The following is a 24,408-nucleotide window of genomic DNA, read 5'->3' on the forward strand; positions in this document are numbered from 1 at the left end:
AGCCAGGGACAGTGCTCAGGTCCTGAGTCCAAGCCCCAGGACTGACAAAAAAAAAAAAAAGGAATGGGGCTGGAGATCATAATGTTAAGTGAAATAAGTCAGACCCAGGAAGATAAATATTACATCCTTTCTTCCATATTTGGAATATAGATCTAACAAACAAATACACAAATATAAAGGGGATCCATTTGGGTGAAGGAACCAGCAGGAGTGGGGAGGAGTTAGAGGGTGGCAAGGGTGAATCAGAACAAATACATTGTGTACACATAAGAAATGTCATGTAAACACATGTATGAAACTTAAAATAGTATTTTAAGGATATTAAATTGCTGGGTGCTTGGTGACTCATGCCTGTAATCCTAGCTATTCAGGAGGCTGAGATCCTAGGATCATGGATCAAAGCCAAGCCAGGCAGAAAAGTCCATGAGACTCTTTTTTTTTTTTAATTTTTATTGTCAAACTGATATACAGAGTGGTTACAGTTTCATTCGTTAGGCATTGGATACATTTCTTATACTGTTTGTTACCTCCTCCCTCTTCCCCCCTCCCGCCTCCTCCTTTCCCTTTCCCCCCATGAGTTGTTCAGTAGATTTACACGAAATAGTTTTGCAAGTATTGCTTTTGTAATTGTTTGTCTTTTTAACCCTGTGTCCCTCTATTTTGGTATTCCCTTTCAGTTTCCTAGTTCTAATACCTGTATACACTGTTTCCAGTGTACTCAGATAAGATACAGAGATAGTGCAGGTACAACCACAGGAAGGGGATACAAGAGGATCATCAATAATAGAAGCTACGGTTTCACATCACATGTTGAAAGTAATTACAGCAATGATATAACAGTCGTTTCCATAACATGGAGTTCATTTCACTTAGCATCATCTTTTGTGTTCATAAGGGTATAGCTATTGGGCTCTTGTGATCCTCCATGAGACTCTTATCTCCAATTAACCACCAGAAAACTGGAAGTGGCACTGTGGCTCCAAGTGGTAGAGTGCTACCCTTGAGCTGAAGAGCTCAGGGACAGTGCCCAGGCCCAGAGAGTTCCAGCCCCACGACTAACAAAAAAAAGAGGAAAAAAAAATAAATTGATAATAATGGAATAAGCATGCTCACAGTACATTATATGTATAGAAATAACAAACCCCTTACTTTGTAGAATTAATATGCTAATCAATTTTTTTAAATAAACTAGAAATTTAATATTTTTCTTGACCATCTTTCTCTAAAAAAACCTAAATTACAATACTTTCTAAGACTGAGAAATTATGCATTTTGTTCATTATTAACATGAAAAGATTCTGTTAAGCAGCATTTACAAGGATGTACAATTTACTCTTATAATTTTTTAAAATAAATTTCAAGGATACTATTAGGGAAGTTCGATAGTACAAATGTAATGCAAAATTCATGTGCTTGCCAAGAGTCAGTGGCTTTCCTGTAGTCCTAACCACTCAGGAGGCTAAGACTAGAAGACCCAGGTTCAAAGTCAGCCTTGGGTAGTAAAGGCCACAAGCTTTTATTTCCACCTAACCAGCAAAATGCTGCGCAGAACTTATGTCCCAAGTTATAGAGTACTAGCTGTGAGTAAGAAAGCCAAGAGCACAAGACCATGAGTTCAAGCCCCAGTACCAACAAAAAGAAAATAAGAAAAAAATGAGTTTTTTAAGGTCATGGGAGCTGAGCCCATATGGATGAAGTCAAGTTTGTAATAAAAGGACTTGAATTATATGAGTGGTTATGCATACCTGTGATCTCAGTACTGGGTACTAAACCAGGAGGATAGATTTCAAGAACAGATGGAGCTCCCACACCACCTAACTTCAAAACAGTAACAACAAAAAGGTGTAAAGCAGTGGTTTCACCTCTCTCTTCAACTCTGTAGTATTACTCTCTTCTGAAGGATGTAACACCAAGGCATGGTACCATCTTAGAAGCAGGGAACAATCTAAATTACCAGCATCTAAATCTTGAGCTTCCCTGATCACAGAACTGTGATTACTATTTATAAATTAATCAGTCTGTGGTATTTTCTTTTTTTGGCCAGTCCTGGGGCTTGGACTCAGGGCCTGAGCACTGTCCCTGGCTTTTTCTTGCTCAAGGCTAGCACTCTGCCACTTGAGCCACAGTGCCACTTCTGGCCATTTTCTGTATATGTGGTGCTGGGGAATTGAACCTAGGGCCTCATGTATACGAGGCAAGCACTCTTGCTACTAGGCCATATCCCCAGCCCCCTGTGGTATTTTCTTAACAGCACAAATGAACTAATAGGAAATAGTATGTGTCTTTGAATCTTGAAATTTTGTATAGTCTCTGGCTTAGAAATTGCAGTCTACAAATACTTAGTTGAGTTTAATGGGAAGTAAAACAAGAATGAGACAATTCTTTTCTTTTCCTTTTTTGGTTATAGGACTTGAACCTCAGGGCTTTTGTGCTGTGCCTAAGACTGGTGCTCTAGCACTTTGAGCCACAGCTTCACTTCCAGCTTTATATGGTTAATTGGAGATAAGAGTCTCATAAACTTTCCTGCCTAGCCTGGCTTCAAACCATGATGCTCAGTCTCAGCCTCCTAAGCATCTAGGATTATAGGTGTGAGCCACCAATTCCCAGTGGGGCAATTATTTTCTTTGCTGAATACTTAGAACCAACTCATTGAAGTATGATATTTCATATAGTTTAAAAATTAGGGGCTGGGGATATGGCCTAGTGGCAAGAGTGCTTGCCTCGTATACATGAGGCCCTAGGTTCGATTCCCCAGCACCACATATACAGAAAATGGCCAGAAGTGGCGCTGTGGCTCAAGTGGCAGAGTGGTAGCCTTGAGCAAGAAGAAGCCAGGGACAGTGCTCAGGCCCTGAGTCCAAGGCCCAGGACTGGCCAAAAAAAAAAAAAAAAAATTAAAGTAGTGGGGCTGGGGATATGGCCTAGTAGCAAGAGTGCTTGCCTCATATACATGAATCCCTGGGTTCAATTCCCCAGCACCACATATACAGAAAACTGCCAGAAGTGGCACTGTGGCTCAAGTGGTAGAGTGCTAGCCTTGAGCAAAAAGAAGCCAGGGACAGTGCTCAGGCCCTGAGTCCAAGCCCCAAGACTGGCAAAATAAAATAAAATAAAAATAAAGAAGAAAATGGCACTTAGGATATATGTGTGTATACCTGTTTTGAATAAGTCATTTTAAGTGATTAAGTTGAATCTATCATTGATATTATAAATGTCCTAAAAATAACCATTCTCACAAATTAAGTTTTTGAGAATTTACCACTGCGTCCTCTTATTTTTATTTATTATTTTATAGCTTTTTGTTTTGTTTGTACTAAGGTTTGAACTCAAGGACTTGGGGTTACTTGGCAGGTGCTCTAGCATTTGAGCCACACCCCTAGTCCTTAAAGCCCTACTTCCTCTTTTTTTTACTTTGCTTAGAATGGAATCCAGGGCATTGTAGATGTTAGTCAAGGACTTGACCACTGAACAATACCTTCATTCTTAAAGTTTTTTAGAAGACCATTTAGCAAAAAGGACAAATGTGTCTAGGATTACTTATGTGTATGATTTACTTCAGGTAAATTTATAAAATAAGTTATTCGTAGTCACTTACAGAGACAGAATTTGAAAGCTTTATATCCTTTGAAAGCCTATATCCTTCTTTTCTTATATGACTCTATAATTGTAACATTGTATACAGTTTTCATTGAGAAAAAATTTAGGATAAGTTGATTAATGGGAGATAATATTGACAGCCCATATATTTCAATCATATGTTTCAAGAGAACAATTTGAAATCAATCACATTTTTGTACTTTGACATCTTTAATGATTTAAAAAGTTGTAAGAGCCTTCTGATGTTCAACTTTTTCTACCAGTTGAGTATTATATTGTTAAATGAGTAAAACTCCTAGGACCATAGAATGCTACAGTTTACAAGAGCAACTAAAACCAACATGGTCATGTGTGGCTTAATTTTGGGATAAATTCTGAGAAATGTATTGTTAAGCAATTTTATGAATGTAAACATTATAGAATATATTTCTTTTTTTTTTTTTTTGGCCAGTCCTGGGCCTTGGACTCAGGGCCTGAGCACTGTCCCTGGCTTCTTCCCACTCTGCCACTTGAGCCACAGCGCCGCTTCTGGGCGTTTTCTGTATATGTGGTGCTGGGGAATCGAACCTAGGGCCTCGTGTATCCGAGGCAGGCACTCTTGCCACTAGGCTATATCCCCAGCCCTAGAATATATTTCTAATCAATATAATGACATTACCACTATACATGAAGCCTGTCATTATGCAAAACATGAGAAGGGTAATATTAAAAGCCATGTATTTTTATTGATTGATTGATTGATTGATTGCCAGTCCTGGGGCTTAGACTTGGCCTGAGCACTGTCCCTGGCTTCTTTTTGCTTAAGGCTAGCACCCTACCTCTTGAGCCACAGCGCCACTTCCAGCTTTTCCTGGTATGTGGTGCTGAGGAATTGAACCCAGGGCTTCATGCATGCTAGGCAAACACTCTTCTGTTCAGCCACATTCTCAGCCCGCAATGTATTATTATAAGTAGCAAGTAAACAATATAGATAAATAAGGCTCTAGGAAATCTGAGTTGAGAAAATTCTTTGTAATTTAGAATGAATAAAATTCATTGAACCCGAAAGGAGTATAGAATCAGGATGGATAGAAGAAAACAAGTAATATTCAGGGAAGACACAATGCTTTGGTAAATTATTAGAGAACAGGTATTCACTGAAGCTTATTATAATGCTCCAAGAAAAATAAAATGTAACAATTTAGGGTCTGTTTCTGACTCTTCCTATTTAATATTAGAGCTGATATGATTAGGCCAACTTGAATATTAACCACCTGTATAATCCAAAACCTCCATTGAAGGGCCATCACCATTTTATAAGGGAAACCAATAACTGAGGATGTCCTCAGTTGTATGTCATCAACCCTTTTGAGAATACTGGATGTCTAACCCAATTGTGTGTTCTTTGCACTGTTGCCTCATTCTACTTCTAATATCTAGACATACCAGACACCAGTTCTTGCAAGCTATATGCACTCAGTGCACGATGACAGAATGAGTATATTTTTTTGTAGCTTTTAGATTCTTAAAGAAGTTAAGTGGATTATCTGGCTGCATCGCATATACACTAATATATGAGAGAGGAAACAAATACTTTCTAGTTGCTAAAAACTTCTCAATTAAGCTGGCTTCTGGCGGCTCATGACTGTAATCCAGGAGGCTCAGATCTCAGAATTGCATTTCAAAGCCAAGAGCATGTGGCCTTGAGTTCAAACTCAAGTACTGGAGCACACAAAGCTCACCCCCCCCCCCCACCGCCTCCAAACTTCAGTTCAGGATACAACTTAAGTTACATAAAAAATATTAATACCCATTAAATTTTTGAAGTTATCATTAGTGTTTTGTTTAGAATTGTGAAATGAATAGCTTTTAAATTCTAAGAATTATTGAGAAAGAAAGCATTGATTCAGGGTATTTTTTTTTTTTTTTTTTTTTTTTTTTTTTTTTTTTGCCAGTCCTGGGCCTTGGACTCAGGGCCTGAGCACTGTCCCTGCCTTCTTTTTGCTCAAGGCTAGCACTCTGCCACTTGAACCACAGTGCCACTTCTGGCCGTTTTCTATATATGTGGTGCTGGGGAATTAAACCCAGGGCTTCATGTATACTAGGCAAGCACTCTTGCCACTAGGCCGTAGTCCCAGCCCGATTAGGGGATTTTTAACAGTCAACTCACCTGGGCACTGGTGGCTTACACTTATAATCCTAGCTATTCAGGAAGCTGAGATCTGAGGATTATAGTTCAAAGGCAGCCTGGGCAGGATAGTCTATGCAACTCCATCTCCAACTAATCACGAAAAACATATGGAAGCAGAACTGTGGCTCAAGTAGTAGAATGTTAGCCTTGAGTGGAAAAAGCTTGGAGAGAGCAGCCAGGTACTGAGTTCAAGCTCCAGAACTGGCAAACACACACACACACACACACACACACACACACATCAACTCACTATTATAAAAATATGATAGGAAGGGCTAAACATTTTAAGCACTTGAAGTAACAATAATAGTTGATATTTTAAGTAATATGTGTCACTCCTGGAGCACATACATGTAATTGCTAGAGAACTCTCACTTTTCATAAGATGTCACACACAGTACTGAGGTGGGAGGATCATGAGTATGAGGCCAGCCAGCCTGGGCTACATAATTAATTCAAAGCTAGGGTGGGCTACATAGTGAGATCCTAAAAGGAGTTGGTATTACAATGAGTTTTCTGACACTGCCTGGTAAGCATTGTGATATATACAAGGCAAAAATGTAATTACTAGTAATTTGCATGAAATATTTTCATTCTGATATTTCAAAGTAGTTTATAAACACTAATTAAATCTTTTAAAATCTCTCACAATAGCTCTGTTTGATTAAATTAATTACATCTTTCATATAATAAAACAAAAGCTGAGAGAGGTAAAGTTATTTACCTAAGATCACATAAAATTTAGATGAATATAAATTCCTATTAATCAACTATAATTTCTTTTGCTTCTTTTTGTATGTGTGTGTGCGGGTCCTGGAACTTGAATGCAGGACCTGGGCATCATCCCTAAGCATCTTTGCTCACAGCTAGATATAACCCAGAACCTAATGAATGTTAGGCAAGTATTCTCAATACTGAGCTACCTCCTGATTTCCACAATATGTAAAATCCCTTAAGATACAACTCACATACAACAAAATTCAAAATCCAGTGTTTTAAAGTACCACTATGCCTAGCTGCATTTCAATCTTAGATTCATTTTAAGTTAATTTTTATGTATGGTGCATGAAGGACCCAAGTTTATTCTTGGCATACCAATTTCCATTTGTCCTGCATCATTTGTGGAAAACATTTTTCCTTTTCTATTGAAGTATCTTAGCATTCTTGCTGAAAATCAATTGCTCATAAATATAAGGGTTCCTTTCTGAACTGTTCAGTTCTATTCCATGGATCTTTATGTGTACCTTTATGCTGTTTTGTATTGGAGGGAGTTGTTACAAATATTTCTCTCGGGGCTGGGGATATGGCCTAGTGGCAAGAGTGCTTGCCTTATATACATGAAGCCCTGGGTTCAATTCCCCAGCACCACATATACAGAAAATGGCCAGAAGTGGCGCTGTGGCTCAAGTGGCAGAGTGCTAGCTTTGAGCAAAAAGAAGCCAGGGACAGTGCTCAGGCCCTGAGTTCAAGCCCCAGGACTGGCCAAAAAAAAAAACAAATATTTCTCTCAGTTGAATTATTTTGATCTTCATTTTCTGTTTTCTCTTAAAATTAGTTTTATGCGATTGCAGTTACTGTCAGCTCTGCTTTCTGGTAACAGGTCTGACAGTTTGAGGCAGTTCACAAGATTCTCAGCTCAAGAATATATCTGTTTTTCCTTCCATGTTTATAGTTCTACCCAAAATAACCATAAATATTCCTAAAATTTGTGGAATTCTTTGTAAGGAGTACAGCAAGCACCAACCTCACAGAAATGATAAGACTACAAGGCTTCTCTATATGTCCAGGGAACATGGAGTATGACAGGAAGTAGAGTAGCTACTCTGGGATGGGAAAAGGCAGAACTACAAAGAATATTGAGCTGAGGCTTAAGTGTAATGTGCTCAACTGTAAATCTAAGAGAATGCTGGCTATTGAGAGATGCAAACACAGAACTAGACATTGGCTCAAGTGGTAGAGCAATGTCAAAGGAGATACTCAAGACCACAAGTTCAAGTCTCAGTACTAACATAAAATTTTTTTAATGACCTGGGCACCAATAGCTCATACCTGTAATCCTAGATACTCAGGAGTCTGAGATCTGAGGATCACAGTTCAAAGCCAGCCCTGGCAGGAAAGTCTGTGAGGCTCTTATCTCCAATTAATCACCAAAAAAGCCAAAAATGGAGCTGTACCAAGTGGCAGAGTGCTAGCTTGAGCCAAAAAACTCAGGGACAGTGCCTGGCCCTAAGTCCAAGCCCCAGAACTGGCATTTAAAAAACAGAGAAAGATGCAAACATTTTATGGCAAAGGATATGCCTCAAATAGCAGAGCACTTTCCTAGCAAGTCAAGTGCCTGAATTCAATCCCCACTAAAAGAAAAACTCTAGGGGAGATGCAAAGATTTTGGATTAAGGGGAAAAAAAGGGAAAGCTCACGTGAAACAGTTTTTTCTTTCATCATGAAGTTAATAAAATCTTGGAGCCATGCTCCTTTTATCACTTCATTTGGTTCTGGGTGGTCTTCGAGAAGGAGTAAAGTAGAGACATCATTTAACTTCCTATGTAAACCAGGTGCTTATATCTTTATCCTACTCAAAAAGCTTAAACCTGAGCATCATGGTGCAAAGCCAGCCTGTACCAGAAAGTCTCTCAGACTCTTATATGTTGGTTGACCACTAAAAAGCTGCAATTAGAGCAAAAAAGTTGTCAAAGTTAATATCAATATAACTAATGGTCACCATGCATGATGCATTAGGAAGAACACATCTGTGTTCCTACAAGTATGCATGACCTGGAAGTAAACATGAAGAAACATCAATCAAATGCAATTTAAGGGACATTTCACAAAATAAATCGTCTGTGCCTTTCAAAAATGTCAAGGACATAACAAACAAGGACTAAGAAATTTATTCCAGATTAAAAAAGACTAAAGAGATATGACCCTCAAATAGAACATATGACCATGGACTGGATCACTGGGCAGAACAAAAAGAATTTAAAAATTTATTCCTGTTTTCTTTTAAAGACATCAGCAGACCTATAGGTCTATAGATTGGGTGCTACTGTTTATTAATGTTTATATTAATGTTATATTAATTTTTCTACTTTGATAAATGTACATTCTAAGGAAAGGAAATTGAAATATTTAAGAATAATGAGAGCTGGGATTGTGGCTTACTGGTAGAGTGCTTGCCTAGCATGTGTGAAGCCCTAGGTTGGATTCTCAGTACCACATATACAGAAAAAGCTGGAAGTGGTGCTGTGGCTCAAGTGGTAGAGTGCTAGCCTTGAGCAAAAAGAAGCCAGGGACAGAGCTCAGGTCCTGAATTCAAGCCCCAGAACTGGCAAAAAAGAAAAAAAGGAAGGAAGGAAGGAAGGAAAGAAGAATAATGAGTAGCCTAGCATTGGTAGCTTACTCCTGTAGTCCTAGATACTCAATAGGCTGAGATCTGAAGCTCATGGTTCAAAGCCAGCTCCAGAAAGAAAGTCTGAGAGACTCTTATCTCCACTTAACCAGCCAGAAGTGGAGCTGTGGCTCAAGTAGTAGAGCACTAGCCTTGAGCACAAAAAGTTCAGGGAGTAAATTGACCCTGACTTCAATCAGTAGGAACAGTACCAAAATAAAATGAGTAAGGTAGGGCTGGGAATGTGGCTTAGTGGTAGAGTGCTTGCCTTGCATGCATGAAGCCCTGGGTTCAATTCCTGAGCACTACATAAACAGAAAAAGCCAGAAGTGGTGCTGTGGCTCAAGTGGTAGAGTACTAGTCTTGAGCAAAAAGAAGCCAGGGACAGTGCTCAGGCCCTGAGTCCAAGCTCCAGGACTGGCAAAAAAAAAAAAAAAAAAAAGAGTAAAGGTGAAAGACAGTGGTGAAGTTGAAAAAAAAAGTTAGCCTATGGAAGAAGGTGAGAGGGAATGATAAAAAAAATACTATGATAAAGCAATCTGACATTTGCTGGGCACCAGTGGCTTACACTGGTAATCCTAGGTACTCAGGAGCTGAGAGGATTGTGGCTTAAAGTTAGCCTGAGCAGAAAAAGGTTGTGAGACTCTTACCTCCAATTAGCCAGCAAAAAAAGCTAGAAGTGAAGCTGTAGCTCAAGTGGTAGAGCGGCAGTCTTGAGCTAAAATGCTAAGTAAGGTCAAGCCCCAGTATGAGCACAAAAAAGAAAAAAAAGTGTGATGTGTATGTGTGTGCTGTATATAAATTCAGAAAAAAAAACAGAAGGAGAAAAATTGATAAACTGATAAAAAAAAAACACTAAGTTTAACAGTTGACTCTGAACAAGAAGCACTAAATACTGTGGACACATTCAATTGTAATCCCCTTGCAGAGTCTTTTGAAGTTTATAAAATATTAAATTAAAAACAAATTTGACACAGACATATATGTAAGGATTTTTGTGCTGTTTTCCAAACTTATTTTATTTTATTTATTTTTTGGCCAGTCCTGGGCCTTGGACTCAGGGCCTAAGCACTGTCCCTGGCTTCTTCCCGCTCAAGGCTAGCACTCTGCCACTTGAGCCACAGCGCGGCTTCTGGCCGTTTTCTGTATATGTGGTGCTGGGGAATCGAACCTAGGGCCTCGTGTATCCGAGGCAGGCACTCTTGCCACTAGGCTATATCCCCAGCCCCTCCAAACTTATTTTAGAACAGCTTGAGATTTGGAAAAGTAAGTCAGGTGCCGGTGGCTCATACCTGTAATCCTAACTACTCAGGAGGCTTAAGATCTGAGGATTTCAGTTCAAAGCCAGCCTAGGCAGGAAAGTCCATGAGACTTTTTTTTTTTTTGGCCAGTCCTGGGGCTTGGACTCAGGGCCTGAGCACTGTCCCTGGCTTCTTTTTGCTCAAAGCTAGCACTCTGCCACTTGAGCCACAGCGCCACTTCTGGCCATTTTCTGTATATGTGGTGCTGGGGAATCGAACCCAGGGCCTCATGTATATGAGGCAGGCACTCTTGCCACTAGGCCATATCCCCAGCCCCCCCATGAGACTCTTATCTCCAGTTAACCTTCAAAAAACTAGACGTGGTACTGTGGTAGAGTACTAGCTTTTTGCTGAAGAGCTCAGGAACAACGCCCAGGCTCAGAGTTCAAGCCCCATGACCGACAGAAGAAAAAAAAAAAAAGTTTATAAAAGTTGGTAAAAGAAGTCACACTTCTGACTCAAAATATATTATATTATGTGTTTTCCATATCAAGCAGTTTTTCACTTGACGTTTTTTCCCAAACACCAGCTGATGCATCCAACCATTTATTTCAGTTCTACTTGGTGTTTGCTCTAGATCCACAGGTTAATAGCTCACGGGGCGATCCCCTGATTCAGCCTGTAATTCCAAGTCCCAGTCCTCCTTTCTACAAATTAGAGAATACCATGAGCTGCTTCTTGTCCTACATGCTGTTAAAACAGCTCACCAAATTACAGGAAGTCCATTTTGGTCCTAAGCACAGGATCTTCTTCCTATTTCTTAGGCATGACTGATTAAATCAGTGACCATGGGCCAATGACTTAAATCTCTTCCTCTTCTCTCCTCTCCAGAGGTCTCAGTGGTAGGAGTCAAAGTTTCAGACATCTAATGATAAGGGATAATTCCCTCAACTAGCTATGTACATTAGCAATATAAACCCAGGTATTGTGGAAAGGGATTTACTATGAAACAATGCTTTTCTTACCTTATTATTACAAGAAATACAGGAAACTAAGAATTCTAGAAAGTTGGTGCCAGACACTGGAGGCAAAAACCCAATTATTATACTTATCACATATGGAAAAAAAATTACATAGTGAGTTTTTACTGTATGCCCTTTGCTCAGTTTCATTTTTGCTGTGAATCAGTTAAAATTACTGTGGTACATTTTCTGAAACTAACAAAGTAACATTGGTACATTACTATTAATGAAATTTCAGACTAACTTGGCTTTCACTCTTTTTTCCATTAATGTCTTCAGCCTGACTTTATTTAGATATCTCAAGTGTTTCTGTTACCAGGTGAGCACTTTACCACTAGGCCATATTCCCAGCCCTCAAGTGTTTCTGTTAATGTTTCTGCTCTATACCAAGAGCTAATCCAAGGGGCTGGGAATATGGCCTAGTGGCAAGAGTGTTTGCCTCGTATACATGAGGCCCTGGGTTCGATTCCTCAGCACCACATAAACAGAAAATGGCCAGAAGTGGCGCTGTGGCTCAAGTGGCAGAGTGCTAGCCTTGAGCAAAAAAGAAGCCAGGGACAGTGCTCAGGCCCTGAGTTCACGGCCTAGGACTGGCCAAAAAAAAAAAAAAAAAGAGCTAATCCAAGAGATGTATTGTATAGTCTCCTTTTGTCTGTGGTAGTTCCTAAGTTCTTCTTTATTCTTTAGATTTTTAAAAGTTACTCTTCAGTGTTCTATGTACATTAAATTAATACTAATTACCAGTTACCTTTAAAAATTTATAGATACTATTCCTTCAAATAAAAATTTTGTTTGTGCTGTACTTGGTATCTGGAGGTTATTAATAAAATCAAACAATTTCAATTATAGTATAGAACATTTTAGTACATTTTATTTTCAACTTTTTATATGAGATAGGAACATCTTGTTATGTTTGCCTATTATGAAAAGTATGGTTGGTTTATGACTAAATTCATAAAACTTTATGTAACAAAATCTATCAGTACATATGCATAAAAGGGCATAGAAGCAGAAAGGAAGATGTAACCATTATCCATGATCTTTCAAGCAATGATGCCTCCACCCTCAAATTCCATTTCAATGAATGAGGATGGTGCAGATAGCTTGACCTGTTTGACAGGAAATTCTGTGGGTAAAAGCATTTCATATGAAAGGTTTTCAAAATACCTTTTTGATCTATGACTAAGCCAGATGATTCTGTTCTAAAGTAGTCATTGTAGGACACTGTAAATTGCTACTTCTAGAATGTCAGAGTAAATGAGGAAATTTTGCAAATAAAAATATAGCTATGGGGGCTGGGAATATGGACCAGTGGCAAGAGTGCTTGCCTTGTATACACAAAGCTCTGGGTTTGATTCCCCAGCACCACATATACAGAAAATGGCCAGAAGTGGCGCTGTGGCTCAAGTGGTAGAGTGCTAGCCTTGAGCAAAGAGAAGCCAGGGACAGTGCTTAGGCCCTGAGTCAAAGTCCCAGGACTAGCAAAAAAAAAAAAAAAAAGAATATAGCTATGGAGCTGGGAATGGGATTTAGTGGTAGAGCGCTTATCTAGCACGTATCCCTGGGTTTTATTCCTTAGTACCACATAAACAGAAAAAGCTGGAAGTGGCTCAAGTGGTAGAGTACTAGCCTTGAGCAAAAAGAAGCTCAGGTACAGTGCCCAGACCCTGAGTTCAAGCCCCAGGACTACCAAAGGAAAAAAAATATATATATAGCTATGGTTTAACTTTTAGTGACACCTAAGAGCAATAATAACTAATACAATGGCAAATAAGAGTAAGGACAGCTAAGGCTGGGAATATGGCCTAGTGGCAAAGAGTGCTTGCCTCGTATACACGAAACCCTAGGTTCAATTCCCCAGCACCACATATATAGAAAAAGCCAGATGTGGTGCTGTGGCTCAAGTTGGCAGGGTGCTAGCCTTGAACAAAGAGAAGGCAGGGACAGTGCTCAGGCCCTGAATTCAAGGCCCAGGACTGGCAAAAAAAAAAAAAAAAAAAAAAAAAAAGAATAAGGACAGCTAAGCTAATAACACAGATACTGTTTTATGGTCTACATCTAGTTATCTGCAGTGCTGAAGAACGAACTCTGGGGCTTGATGCATGTTAGGCAAACACTCTACATGCTATTTAATCCACAGTCCTTATTTTTTCTATGGAAAGATTAAAATTACATAAACAGAAAAATCTCTCCATTGCTGCTATTAGTCTACAGGTTGGTCACCTGTTAGTGTGTCATGAAATCAATTTAGTAGGTAACCAGCATTTTTTCAGTTTAAATAAAATAGAGAAGAAAATGATACTGCTTAGAACATAATAAATACTATTAATGAAACTTTTTTTTTAATGCTGAGGATTTTGCATGAAAAGCAGGCATTCTGTCACTAAGCTCTACCTAGTAACCCTCCATTCCTGAATTATTTATTTCAAGTATTTATTTATATGTGCAAGGGAGTAAGTCATTTCTGGGTATGAAATACATTTCTTTTTTTTAATGTGTACTTTAATAAGTATGAAATACATAAATTGGTAAGCTTGTAGAGAAGCTGACCAAGTTACATAAATTAGGAGATAGAAGTATCCAGCTATATTTTTTATATTTCATTTTCTCAGGATATTTATTAAGATTGTTTAAATACAATTTGTATTTGACGTTTTGGAAGTCCTTTATTGTAAAGATAATTCTTTGATGATAAGCAGCAGCCTCAATGATTATTCTGGCCCTCCACGCTGGATAAATTCCATTTCTTCCTGAGATATCAGTTTCCTTCTGTATTTCTGAGGTAATGTTTTTAATATTGCTGCAGTGTCTGGTGGACCATGGTGTATCTTGTCTGGTGATTTACTTCCCTTAGCATGCTGGGAGATCAAGGAAGAGCGAGGTGGGAGCCCTGCCAATCTCAAAGCTTCTGATGCACTGAGTTTAGGATTGTCTCTTCTGTTAGGGAATCTTATTAATGGAGCATGTGGCTTGACTACCTGGACGTCCCTGCTGGCAGACGCCATCTTGCTGCCCATCCTGACCCCAGGCCGGTGGGGCGGCTTCTGGGGCCGAGCGAGATGAAATTTCTAATTTTATATTTCGAATTTTGGATTTAAGTATATACGTGTGTATGTTTATATGTAATAGAGAGAAAACTAGGAATATATAGATAGACCTATATCTATGTATCTAGCGTGTGTATATATTTTATATTCTTTGTGTATTTTTATATTTGTTACATGTGTGGTGGTGAGAGTATGGGGTTTGAACTCAGGACCTTGAGCCTGCTAAAGAGGTATTCTACCACTTGAACCACACTTCCACTTAGGAATTTTTGCTGGTTACTTGGAGATAAGAATCTCAAGGGGGAAAAAAGGAATTTTACTGAATTTTCTCTCCAGGCTGGCTCTGAACCTTGATCTTTACATGTTAGACTCCTGAGTACGTTGGATTACAGGAGTGAGCCACAGGCACTCAACTTGAAATACATTTAGTTGTCACATTTTGCATATATAAATATCTGAATTAGGAAATGTTTACAAGAATAAATAACCTATCTTTAAAAACTAAAAAACAGCTGGGTGCCCTCACTTACACCTGTAATCCTAGCTACTCAGGAGCCTGAGATCTGAGGATGGTGGTTCAAAGCTAGCCCAGGCAACAAAGTCTCTGAGGCTCTTATCTCCAGTTAACCACCAGAAAACCGGAAGTGGCGCTGTGGATCAACTGGTAGAGCACTAGCCTTGAGCTAAAGAGCTCAGGGAGAATGCCCAAGCCCAGAGTTCAAGCCCCATGACCAACAACAACAAAAAACCTAAAAACAAAGTCAGGCTTCAGTGGCTTATGCTGTAATCCTAGATACTTTGGAAGCTGAGATTTGTAGATTGTGGTTTGAAGCCAAACTGGGGGCAGGAAAGCCCATGAAACTCTTATCTACAATAATCACCAAAAAGCCAGAAGTGGATGTGTAGCTCAAGTGGTAGTATGCTAGCCTTGAGCACAAAAGGTCATTGCCCAGACTCTGAGTTCTAGCCCCAGACCTGGCAGCAGAAAAAAACAAAATTAGAAAATAGCCAAGACAAATATGAACAGCTACTCTGTTCATAATCACCCCAAACCGGAAGCATCCCAGCTGATCTTTACTATAAGAATGGATAAACAAACTGTGATATTACACGTTTGTGCTCTGTTTCATACTATACCACATAATATAGGTAAATGCCACTATGCACAGCTTGAATGATTGGTGTGTGTGTGTGTGTGTGTGTGTGTGTGTGTGTGTGTGTGCTTGTGTGTATCTGTGTATGATTCTGGTTCTTGAACTTGAACTCAGCCTGGAACTTACTAGGTTGGTGTACCTACCACCTGAGTCTTATCTCCTATTCTGCTCTTTTCTAGTTCTTTGGGAGATGGAGTCTATTGAACTTTTCTGGTCCACATGGCCTTGAGTCAAGATCCTCTAGATTTCAGCTATCTATGTAGTGAGGGTTACAGGTGTGAGCAACTAGAACCTGACTTGACTAACTGAATTTTTGAAACTGTTTAAAATATAAAGTACTAGGCTAGGTGCTGGTGGCTCATGCCTGTCATCCTTGCTACTCAGGAGACAGAGATTTGAGGATCATGGTTTGTAGCCACCCCGGAAGGAAAGTTTGTGAGACTCATTTAACCACCCAGACGCCAGCTGTTGCTCGAAGTGGTAGAGCATTAGCCTAAGCACAAAAACTCAGGGACAGTGCCCAGTCTCTGTGTTCAATCCCCACAACAAACAAAATAAAATAAATAAAATGAAATATAAAGCACAAAAATTTATATTTTAGCCAGTTTTTAATTTGTAGAATAGTAACAAAAATTTTATTTTGTCATTCTACAACTAAGTAGGTTTTATATCTATACTTTTGTGCAACCAACCACTGATCTTAAAACACTTCAGTCACCACAGACACCTAGCAATTACTCAGTAAGAGTTCCTTATTTCCTCAGACTCTGGTAAACTCTAATCTGATTTCTGTCTTTACAAATTTGCCTGGAAAGACTCAATCTTAATGACAGTATATTTTCTATTTTTCCACTTGGATGGAAAAGTTTAATATAAATCTATTGTCATATAGGGGAAATAAAATACTGTAAACTGGTGTGTACAAATATACAAACATACACATAGCCATGAAGGCTGAGAAAAAAAACTCACTAGTAATGTTTACTAACTCATTCTCATGTTTTCCTAAGTATTTTTAGAAAGAAGAAAGCTCATAATTCTTTAGAATTATAATGTGCTTTATCTTCAAGCAAAGATGATGAAACAGTTATACATCTGTATACAAACATATAACTAAGATCCTCATTTTGTTCATAATGAGATGATGAATGTAATAAAGCAGAACTGAAAATAAGTAACAATGAATTAGAAGGAAAGATGATTATAAAACATCTGTCATGGGCTGGGGATATGGCCTAGTGGCAAGAGTGCTTGCCTCATGTACATGAAGCCCTGGGTTCAATTCCCCAGCACCACACATACAGAAAATGGCCAGAAGTGGCGCTGTGGCTCAAGTGGCAGAGTGCTAGACTTGAGCAAAAAGAAGCCAGGGACAGTGCTCAGGCCCTGAGTCCAAGGCCCAAGACTGGCCAAAAGAAAAAAAAAAAAACAACAACTGTCATTTTGGGCTGGGAATGTGGCTTAGTGGCAGAGTACTTGTCTAGCATACAGGAAGCCCTAGATTCTATTCTTCTACACCACATAAACAGAAAAGGCCAGAAGTGGCGCGTGGCTCAAGAGGTAGAGTGCTAGCCTTGAGCAAAAAGAAGCCAGGGACAGTGCTCAGGCCCCAGGACTGGCAAACACACACACACACACACACACACACACACATCATTTTAAATTTGTTCCATTTGTTTAACTATTTTAGATCAAGTGTAAGACACATTATGTTATAAACATAAGCAGCAAATAAGTGGTATAAAATATTTTTACTAATCTTAAGAAATTGCCTTAGAGATAAGGCAATTTTAGAAATGAATAGACCTAGAAAAATGTATGTTAAATGAAATAAGTCAGGCCCAGAGAGACAAAGACTTACTGTTATTATTACTATTATTATTTACCTTGAATATATTTCTTCTTATCCTATCATGAGAAATGCAAAAAACAGTTCGTTAATGTACACAAATTTGTACTATCTCTGATTCATAGTTGGTGGGTTCATTCAATATCCATTACCTTACATTTAGTAGTTTATCTGTGCTTTGTTTTTTTAGTGAAGAAATGCAGTATGCATAACTCTTATTCCAGTCTTAACACCACAGGATACTGGTCTGTCTCCATTCCATGTTTTTGTTGTTGTTGTTGTTGTTGTTGTTGTTTTCTCCCAATGAGAACTCTAGTTCGTAAGAACACTTTATAGAATAAGTTCAATTGTATAACTCCAAATTGATACAAATTGTAAACTAAAAAAAAAATTATTTTGTTGGTCATGGGATTTGAACTTTTGTTCTGGGGAGTGCCCCTTGTTATGCCCAAGTTGTAAGAAGACCACCGAAAGCCGAAATGCAAAATCAAGGCTTTATTCAGGCGAGCTTCAGATCGGGCCTCGTCCTACACTCCAGTGCAGCGGAGGTTAGGAGGAAGGCCCTGAGCTGAGATTTCACAGAGCTTATAAAGGCAAAAAACCAAGTTACAGCAATCAGGTGTTCAAGCAAGATTAATATACGGGTACAAATCTGATTGGCTCAGGGCTTGAGGCATTCCCGGGCGGTTAGAGTTAAGCATTCCCAGGCGGTTAAGCAGGGAGTATCCTGACCGGCTGGGCCCTAATAAGCTTGTCCTGCTAGCCGGGATAATTGGTGGCCTGGGTTACTCATAGTTTAAACAATCAACAAAATGGGGGCTACCTGAAAATGGGGTTTACTTTAACTCTTCACCCCTGAGTTCCTTTTCCTCAAGACTCTACCACTTTTAGCTACAGCTCCACTTCCAATTTTTAGGTGGTTAATTGAAAGTAAAGGTTTCATGGGTTTTCAGCCCTGGCTGCCTTTGAACCACCAACTTTAAATCTCAGCCTCCTGAGTAGCTACTAGGATTACAGGCATGAGCTACCAGCGCCTAGGTCAACTAAATTTTTAAAGTGAAGCTTGGAAGTTCTTGGCATTTTTTTGTTTGCTGGTGTCAGGACTTGAACTAAGGGCTTCATGCTTACTAGGTGGACACACTATCATCTGAGCCACACATCCAGTCTGGCTTCTTTTATTTAGTTCAAATTTTTATTGTTATTATAAAGGTGATGTACAGATGGGTTATACTTACCTAAGTCAGGTAAAGAGTTCATTTCTTTTGGGGCAATCTCACCCCTTCCCTCTCTCTCCCTCAGCAGTCTGGCTTCTTGCTGGCTAATTGGAAAGTTGACATGGCCATGGATGCCTGGCAAATATCAATGTAACTTTGTGTGCGGAGGTACAGGGTTTGAACTCATGGCTTTGCACTTGGTAGGCAGTGGCTCCAGCCTTGCATTTTTTAAAATCTTCAAACTGAAAGTATTTACTCAAAATATTTTTGAAAAAGAATTTAGCTGATCACTGGTGGCTCACAACTGTAATCATAGCTTGTCAGGAGGCTGAGGTATGAGGATTGGGGTTTGAAGCCATCCTGGGCACAATAGTTCATCAAACTATTAATCTCCAATTAGCCACCAGAAAGAGAGAGGTGGAAGTCTGGCTCAAGTGGTATAATGCTATCGTTCAGTAAAAAAAAGCTAAGGGACAGGGCCCATGCCCTAAGTTCAAGCCTCAATACTGGCATTATATGCCATGTATACATAAACTTCTTTGTTAAATGATAAAATAAATATCACATTATTCTTTCCTTTAAAGCTTTTTTTTACATTAGTTCTTTTCTTCTCTTGGGTTTTGTTCTTTGGAAATACAGCTATGTTTACCCATTTCTTCATGCATACATTAGGCTTCCCTTGTTCTTTTATGTTTTTTGTTTGTTTTTTTTTTTTGGCCAGTCCTGGGCTTTGGACTCAGGGCCTGAGCGCTGTCCCTGGCTTCTTCCCGCTCAAGGCTAGCACTCTGCCACCTGAGCCACAGCGCCCCTTCTGGGCATTTTCCATATATGTGGTGCTGGGGAATCGAACCTAGAGTTTCATGTGTTGGAGGCAAGCACTCTTGCCACTAGGACATATTCCCAGCCCCTTTTCAAACTTTTTAAAGGTTTTTAAACACTACATAAAAATATATACCAGGGGCTGGGGATATGGCCTAGTGGCTAGAGTGCCTGCCTCGTATTCATGAGGCCCTGGGTTCAATTCCCCAGCACCACATATACAGAAAATGGCCAGAAGTGGCGCTGTGGCTCAAGTGGCAGAGTGCTATCCTTGAGCAAAAAGAAGCCAGGGACAGTGCTCAGGCCCTGAGTCCAAGCCCCAGGACTGGCCAAAAAAAAAAAAAAAAAAAAAAAAAAAAAAAAAAAAATATATATATATATATATATATATATATATATATACCAAATGAAATATTATGGGGTAGCCTAGCTCTGCTTTTCTTCTTTTATTTACTTTCTATAGGTAATCTTTTTTTTTAAGTTTCTGGTTATCATTTCAACTTTACTTGTTTAGAAATAAGTATATAAATACCTTTCAGTGTAATTATATATATATACACACATAATATACTATAATATATGGCACAGTATATACTATTTACTAAATATATACACTATTGTATATATATACATATATATTACTTTGATTTCATCTGTTTAGATTTTAACTAGTGTCTCCTAGAGATCACTTATCAGCTCATCTTCATTTTTTTTCCACAGCAGCATAGTTTTTAACATTAAGTGTATGAGTATTCTGTATTTTTTTTTTTTTTTTACCAGTCCTGGGCCTTGGACTCAGGGCCTGAACACTGTCCCTAGCTTCTTTTTGCTCAAGGTTAGCACTCTACCTCTTGAGTCACAGTGCCACTTCTGGCTGTTTTCTATATATGTGGTGCTGGGGAATCGAACCCAGGGCTTCATGTATAAGAGACAAGTGCTCTTGTCACTAGGCCATATTCCCAGCCCAACCAATATATTTGTTCAGTTCAGCAGTTACAAGCAACAACACAGTGAGTGTACTGGAATAACATGCCCTCAGTGATGACCACATCCAGTTTCATTTTTATTGGTTTATAGTTGCTGAGAATTGAAGCCAGGGACACATTAGTTAGTGCATATTCTTACCACCCTCAACCCGGTTTGGCTTCGCTTTTGGCTACTGCATGTTTAAACACAAAAGAAGGGGGAAAGCAGCAAGTGAGAGTATTCACACTCTGTATGGAAGAAAGGTTGATCTTCATTTTTATGGCATGGCTCTGAGCACTGGAGACAGCTCACGCTGCTTACAGGCCATGCTATGCAAACTCTCAAACTGCTTCTGCTCCTCAGGGCTGCTCCCTTTCCCTGAAATAGAAACACACTAGAAAGGATATACTTAAAACTGAAATACAAAGTACCTTTTATCAGCGGTGGATAAATCCTTATTCTACTTACTCATTTTTTTACATAGCCTCATAGAGTGAGTATATTGCCAAGTTTTTGAATTTTTTCTAGTCTGATATGTGAAAAAATTGGGATATTTGAATTTCAAGTATCTAATAAAATTAAATATCTTTTTTTTAATTAAATATCTTTATGTGTTCAAATGAACTATTTTTCTGAAGCAATTACTTAAATTTAATGTCTTCCTTCATTTGCCATTTACTTTTGGACTTACAACACTTGCTTGATTTGGTCTGGTTTTGGAGTTTTTATTTGTTTAACTTTTGAGACAGTCTCACTATGTAGCCTAGGCTGTCCTTGAACTTGTTATCCTCCTATACTACCATGTTTGGCTAATGGTATTTTTTGCCTTGAAAATTTTCATCATTTTGGTATACTAAATGTATCCATATTTTATTGTGTTTGAATGTTGAGTTCTATTTATAAAATCTTTTCTGACAGCTAAGTTTAAAAAGAATAATAAGGCTGGAAATAAATATCAGCAACAGACCACCTGCCCAGCATTTCTGAGGCCCTGTATTCTATCCCTAGAACTGAAGAAAGGGAAAGGGAAGGAAAAGGGGAAAGGGCATAGAAATGGAAATGAAAACGAAAGGGGCAGTTGAAAGGAAAGAAATTAACATAATCTTTTATTCTTTGTAATTCCTTTTATCCCATTTAGATACACAAAGGGCTTATGCTGATGCATTGTGCATAGTATGGATCCAAGTATACTTTTCCCAAATGACATGTGTTTATTCCAGTATTATTTACTTTTGTTTTTGGGGTTTTTTTTTTGGCCAGTCCTGGGGCTTGGACTCAGGGCCTGAGCACTGTCCCTGGCTTCTTTTTGCTCAAGGCTAGCACTCTGCCACTTGAGCCACAGCACCACTTCTGTCCATTTTCTGCATATGTGGTGCTGGGGAATTGAACCCAGGGCCTCATGTATACAAGGCAAGCACTCTTGCCACTAGGCCATATCCCCAGCCCCTTATTTACTTTTGGTTTTGGTTTTTTGTTGCTATTTGTGTATATGTGTGTGTGTGGTTTTTTTTTTTTTTTTAATTCCTGGGGCTTGAACTCAGGACCTGGTCCCTGTCCTTAAGCTTTATTTTGGCTCAGGCTCCTGCTCTATCACTTGAGCCATAGCACCACTTCCAGCTTTTTCTGAGTAGTTTATTGGAGATAAGAGTCTCACAGACTTTTCTGCCCTGGCTGGTTTGAACCGTTATCCCTAGAGCTCAGCCTCCTGGTGTCATGAGCCACCAGTGCCCACCCCAACATTATTTGTTTAAAATTAGTTTTACTTGCCTTTTGGGATAAAAACTTTATTTAATACTAAATTTTAAAGCCTATACTTGTTTCATTTTCTGGACAATTTAAATTCCCTTACTGGTTTTCTGCCTACCATGTTGATTTAATTAGGATAGCTTTTAAATATATTTTAATGGGTAGAGATCTAATTTTTGCTTTTATTCTTTTTTAGGGTTTTTTTTTTTTTTGTCTTGTTTGCATACTTTCTCTCTTTTTTTTGCCAGGCCTGAGCACTATCCCTGGCTTCTTTTTGCTCAAGACTAGCACCACTTCTGGCTTTTTCTGTATATGTGGTGCTGAGGAATCAAACCCAGGGCTTCATGTATGCGAGGTAAGCATGTTATACCTAGATTTCCGGTCAGCCCCTACAAGCACTCTACCACTAGGCCACATTCCCAACCCCTTGCATACTTTCTCATTATGAACTTTACTAACTTTTTCAGTACAGGTGAAAGATGGTGAATATTGTTAAAATAGCTTGTTTATATGTATGATAATAGAGCAACAAGATCTGCTGAAATTATTTTAAGAGCTAGAAGTAGAGAAGAGTGATATATAGAGGGTGAGGTTGATTAGGATTCATTATATACATGTGTCAAAATGTGACAACATGAACTTCCCTTGTAAAACTTCTATACTAATGGAAAATAAAATAGCATAAAGTAGAGCACAGATTGGGGATGTAATTCAAGTGGCAAAGCACCTGCTTAGGAAAGCACAGACCCTAAATTCAAGCCAAAACACAAAATAAAATGGCTCAATGCCTAGACTAATTTTTGATCCAGCAATTTTACCTGAAATGATTAGTGTTTAAAAAATGATCAAAGATTAATTTACAGGGCATTCATCATTTAAATTGAAGGAAAAGAGCCCACATGTCCAGCAGTAGTTAAAATATTAGATATCATTAAAATGGAATCCTCTGTAACCATTTTTAAATGGTATTCATAGAGATCAACAGTTAATGGGGGGGGGGGACGGTTGCAAAACAACATAAAGGATGATTTAAAAGAAAACCTCAAAAAAAACTAAGAAGATGTATACGAAGCTATTAATAATTATTTCTAGATGGTTAGGTCATGAATCCTATCGAATTCATTTGTTTACTGAAATTAAGATTTTCTTGTTTTGTTTTTTTGCTAGTCCTGGGGCTTGAACTCAGGGCCTGAGCACTATCCCTGGCTTCTTTTTACTCAAGGCTAGCACTCTGCCACTTGAGCCACAGCACTACTTCCGGCTTTTTCTATATATGTGGTACTGAGGAATCAAACCCAGGGCTTCATGTATACAAGGAGAGCACTTTACCACTAGACCATATCCCAGCCCAAAACTACTATTTTCTGTAATGAATATGAGAAAGTTTTGAAATGAGAAAGTTAATTAAATTTTTTTTGATAATGGTGAACAGTCATTAATTGCATGCTAACGTGAATTCAGCCTTCATATATTTGTATGTATACATACATATATATGTATGTGTATAATGTCAGAAACACCCCTGTTTTTATAGTTATAATTATAACTATAAATGCAGTTTAACTGTACCATGTCCAAATATATATACCAACTGTCACCTACAGCTCTCTAAATTCATAACAATGTGCTAATTAAACAGCCTAACCACATTTTGCAAAGGAATACTCATATGCATACACAGAAAAAAGAATAAGAGTTGTTAGCGGTGTTTACCTCTGGGTGGTCTAATTTTATGTAACAAAAAAAGGAACTGGAGCTGTGGCTCAAAGCAATAATGTCCTAGCCTTCAGTGAAAAAGTTCAGGGAGGGTGCCCAGGCCCTGAGCTCAAGCCCTACAACCAACAAAATAATAATAGTAATAATAATAATAAGCCGGTGTTGGTGTCTCACATCTGTAATCCTAGCTACTCTGGAGGCTGAGATCTGAGGACCATGGTTCATAGCCAGCCTGAGCAGGAAAGTACATGAGATTCTTTAAAAAAAAAATTACTTATTTATTGTCAAAGTGATGTGCAGTGGGGTTATAGCTTCATATGTAAGGCAGTGGGTATATTTCTTGTACAATTTGTTATGTCCTCCCTCATTTCACCCCTCCCCCTCCCCCTTTCTGTCTCCCCCTCCCCGCCATGAGTTGTTCAGTTGGTTTACACCAAATGGTTTTGTAAGTATTGCTTTTGGAGTCATTTGGCTTTTTATCC

The 24,408-nt window shown here is 38.7% G+C and overlaps 2 protein-coding genes across 3 annotated transcripts in view; one reads left to right on the forward strand and one right to left on the reverse strand.

The window, feature by feature from the left end:
* The window catches only part of Baz2b (bromodomain adjacent to zinc finger domain 2B), a 300,548-nt gene that overhangs the window by 13,933 nt on the left and 262,207 nt on the right, over positions 1–24,408 (forward strand). The gene's annotated exons all lie outside the window — the stretch shown is intronic.
* On the reverse strand, positions 14,069–14,437 carry LOC125350636 (alpha-ketoglutarate dehydrogenase component 4-like). Its single transcript, XM_048345387.1, has one exon. It carries the CDS (start codon positions 14,430–14,432, stop codon positions 14,127–14,129), a length of 306 nt encoding a protein of 101 aa, XP_048201344.1. The 5' UTR covers positions 14,433–14,437; the 3' UTR covers positions 14,069–14,126.

Source organism: Perognathus longimembris, chromosome 4 (assembly GCF_023159225.1).
Source record: "Perognathus longimembris pacificus isolate PPM17 chromosome 4, ASM2315922v1, whole genome shotgun sequence".
Classification (NCBI taxonomy): domain Eukaryota; kingdom Metazoa; phylum Chordata; class Mammalia; order Rodentia; family Heteromyidae; genus Perognathus; species Perognathus longimembris.

Coding starts and splice junctions, on each gene's coding strand:
- LOC125350636 (XM_048345387.1), bottom strand. CDS start 14,432: ATGGGCAGCAAGATGGCGTCTGCCAGCAGGGACGTCCAGGTAGTCAAG.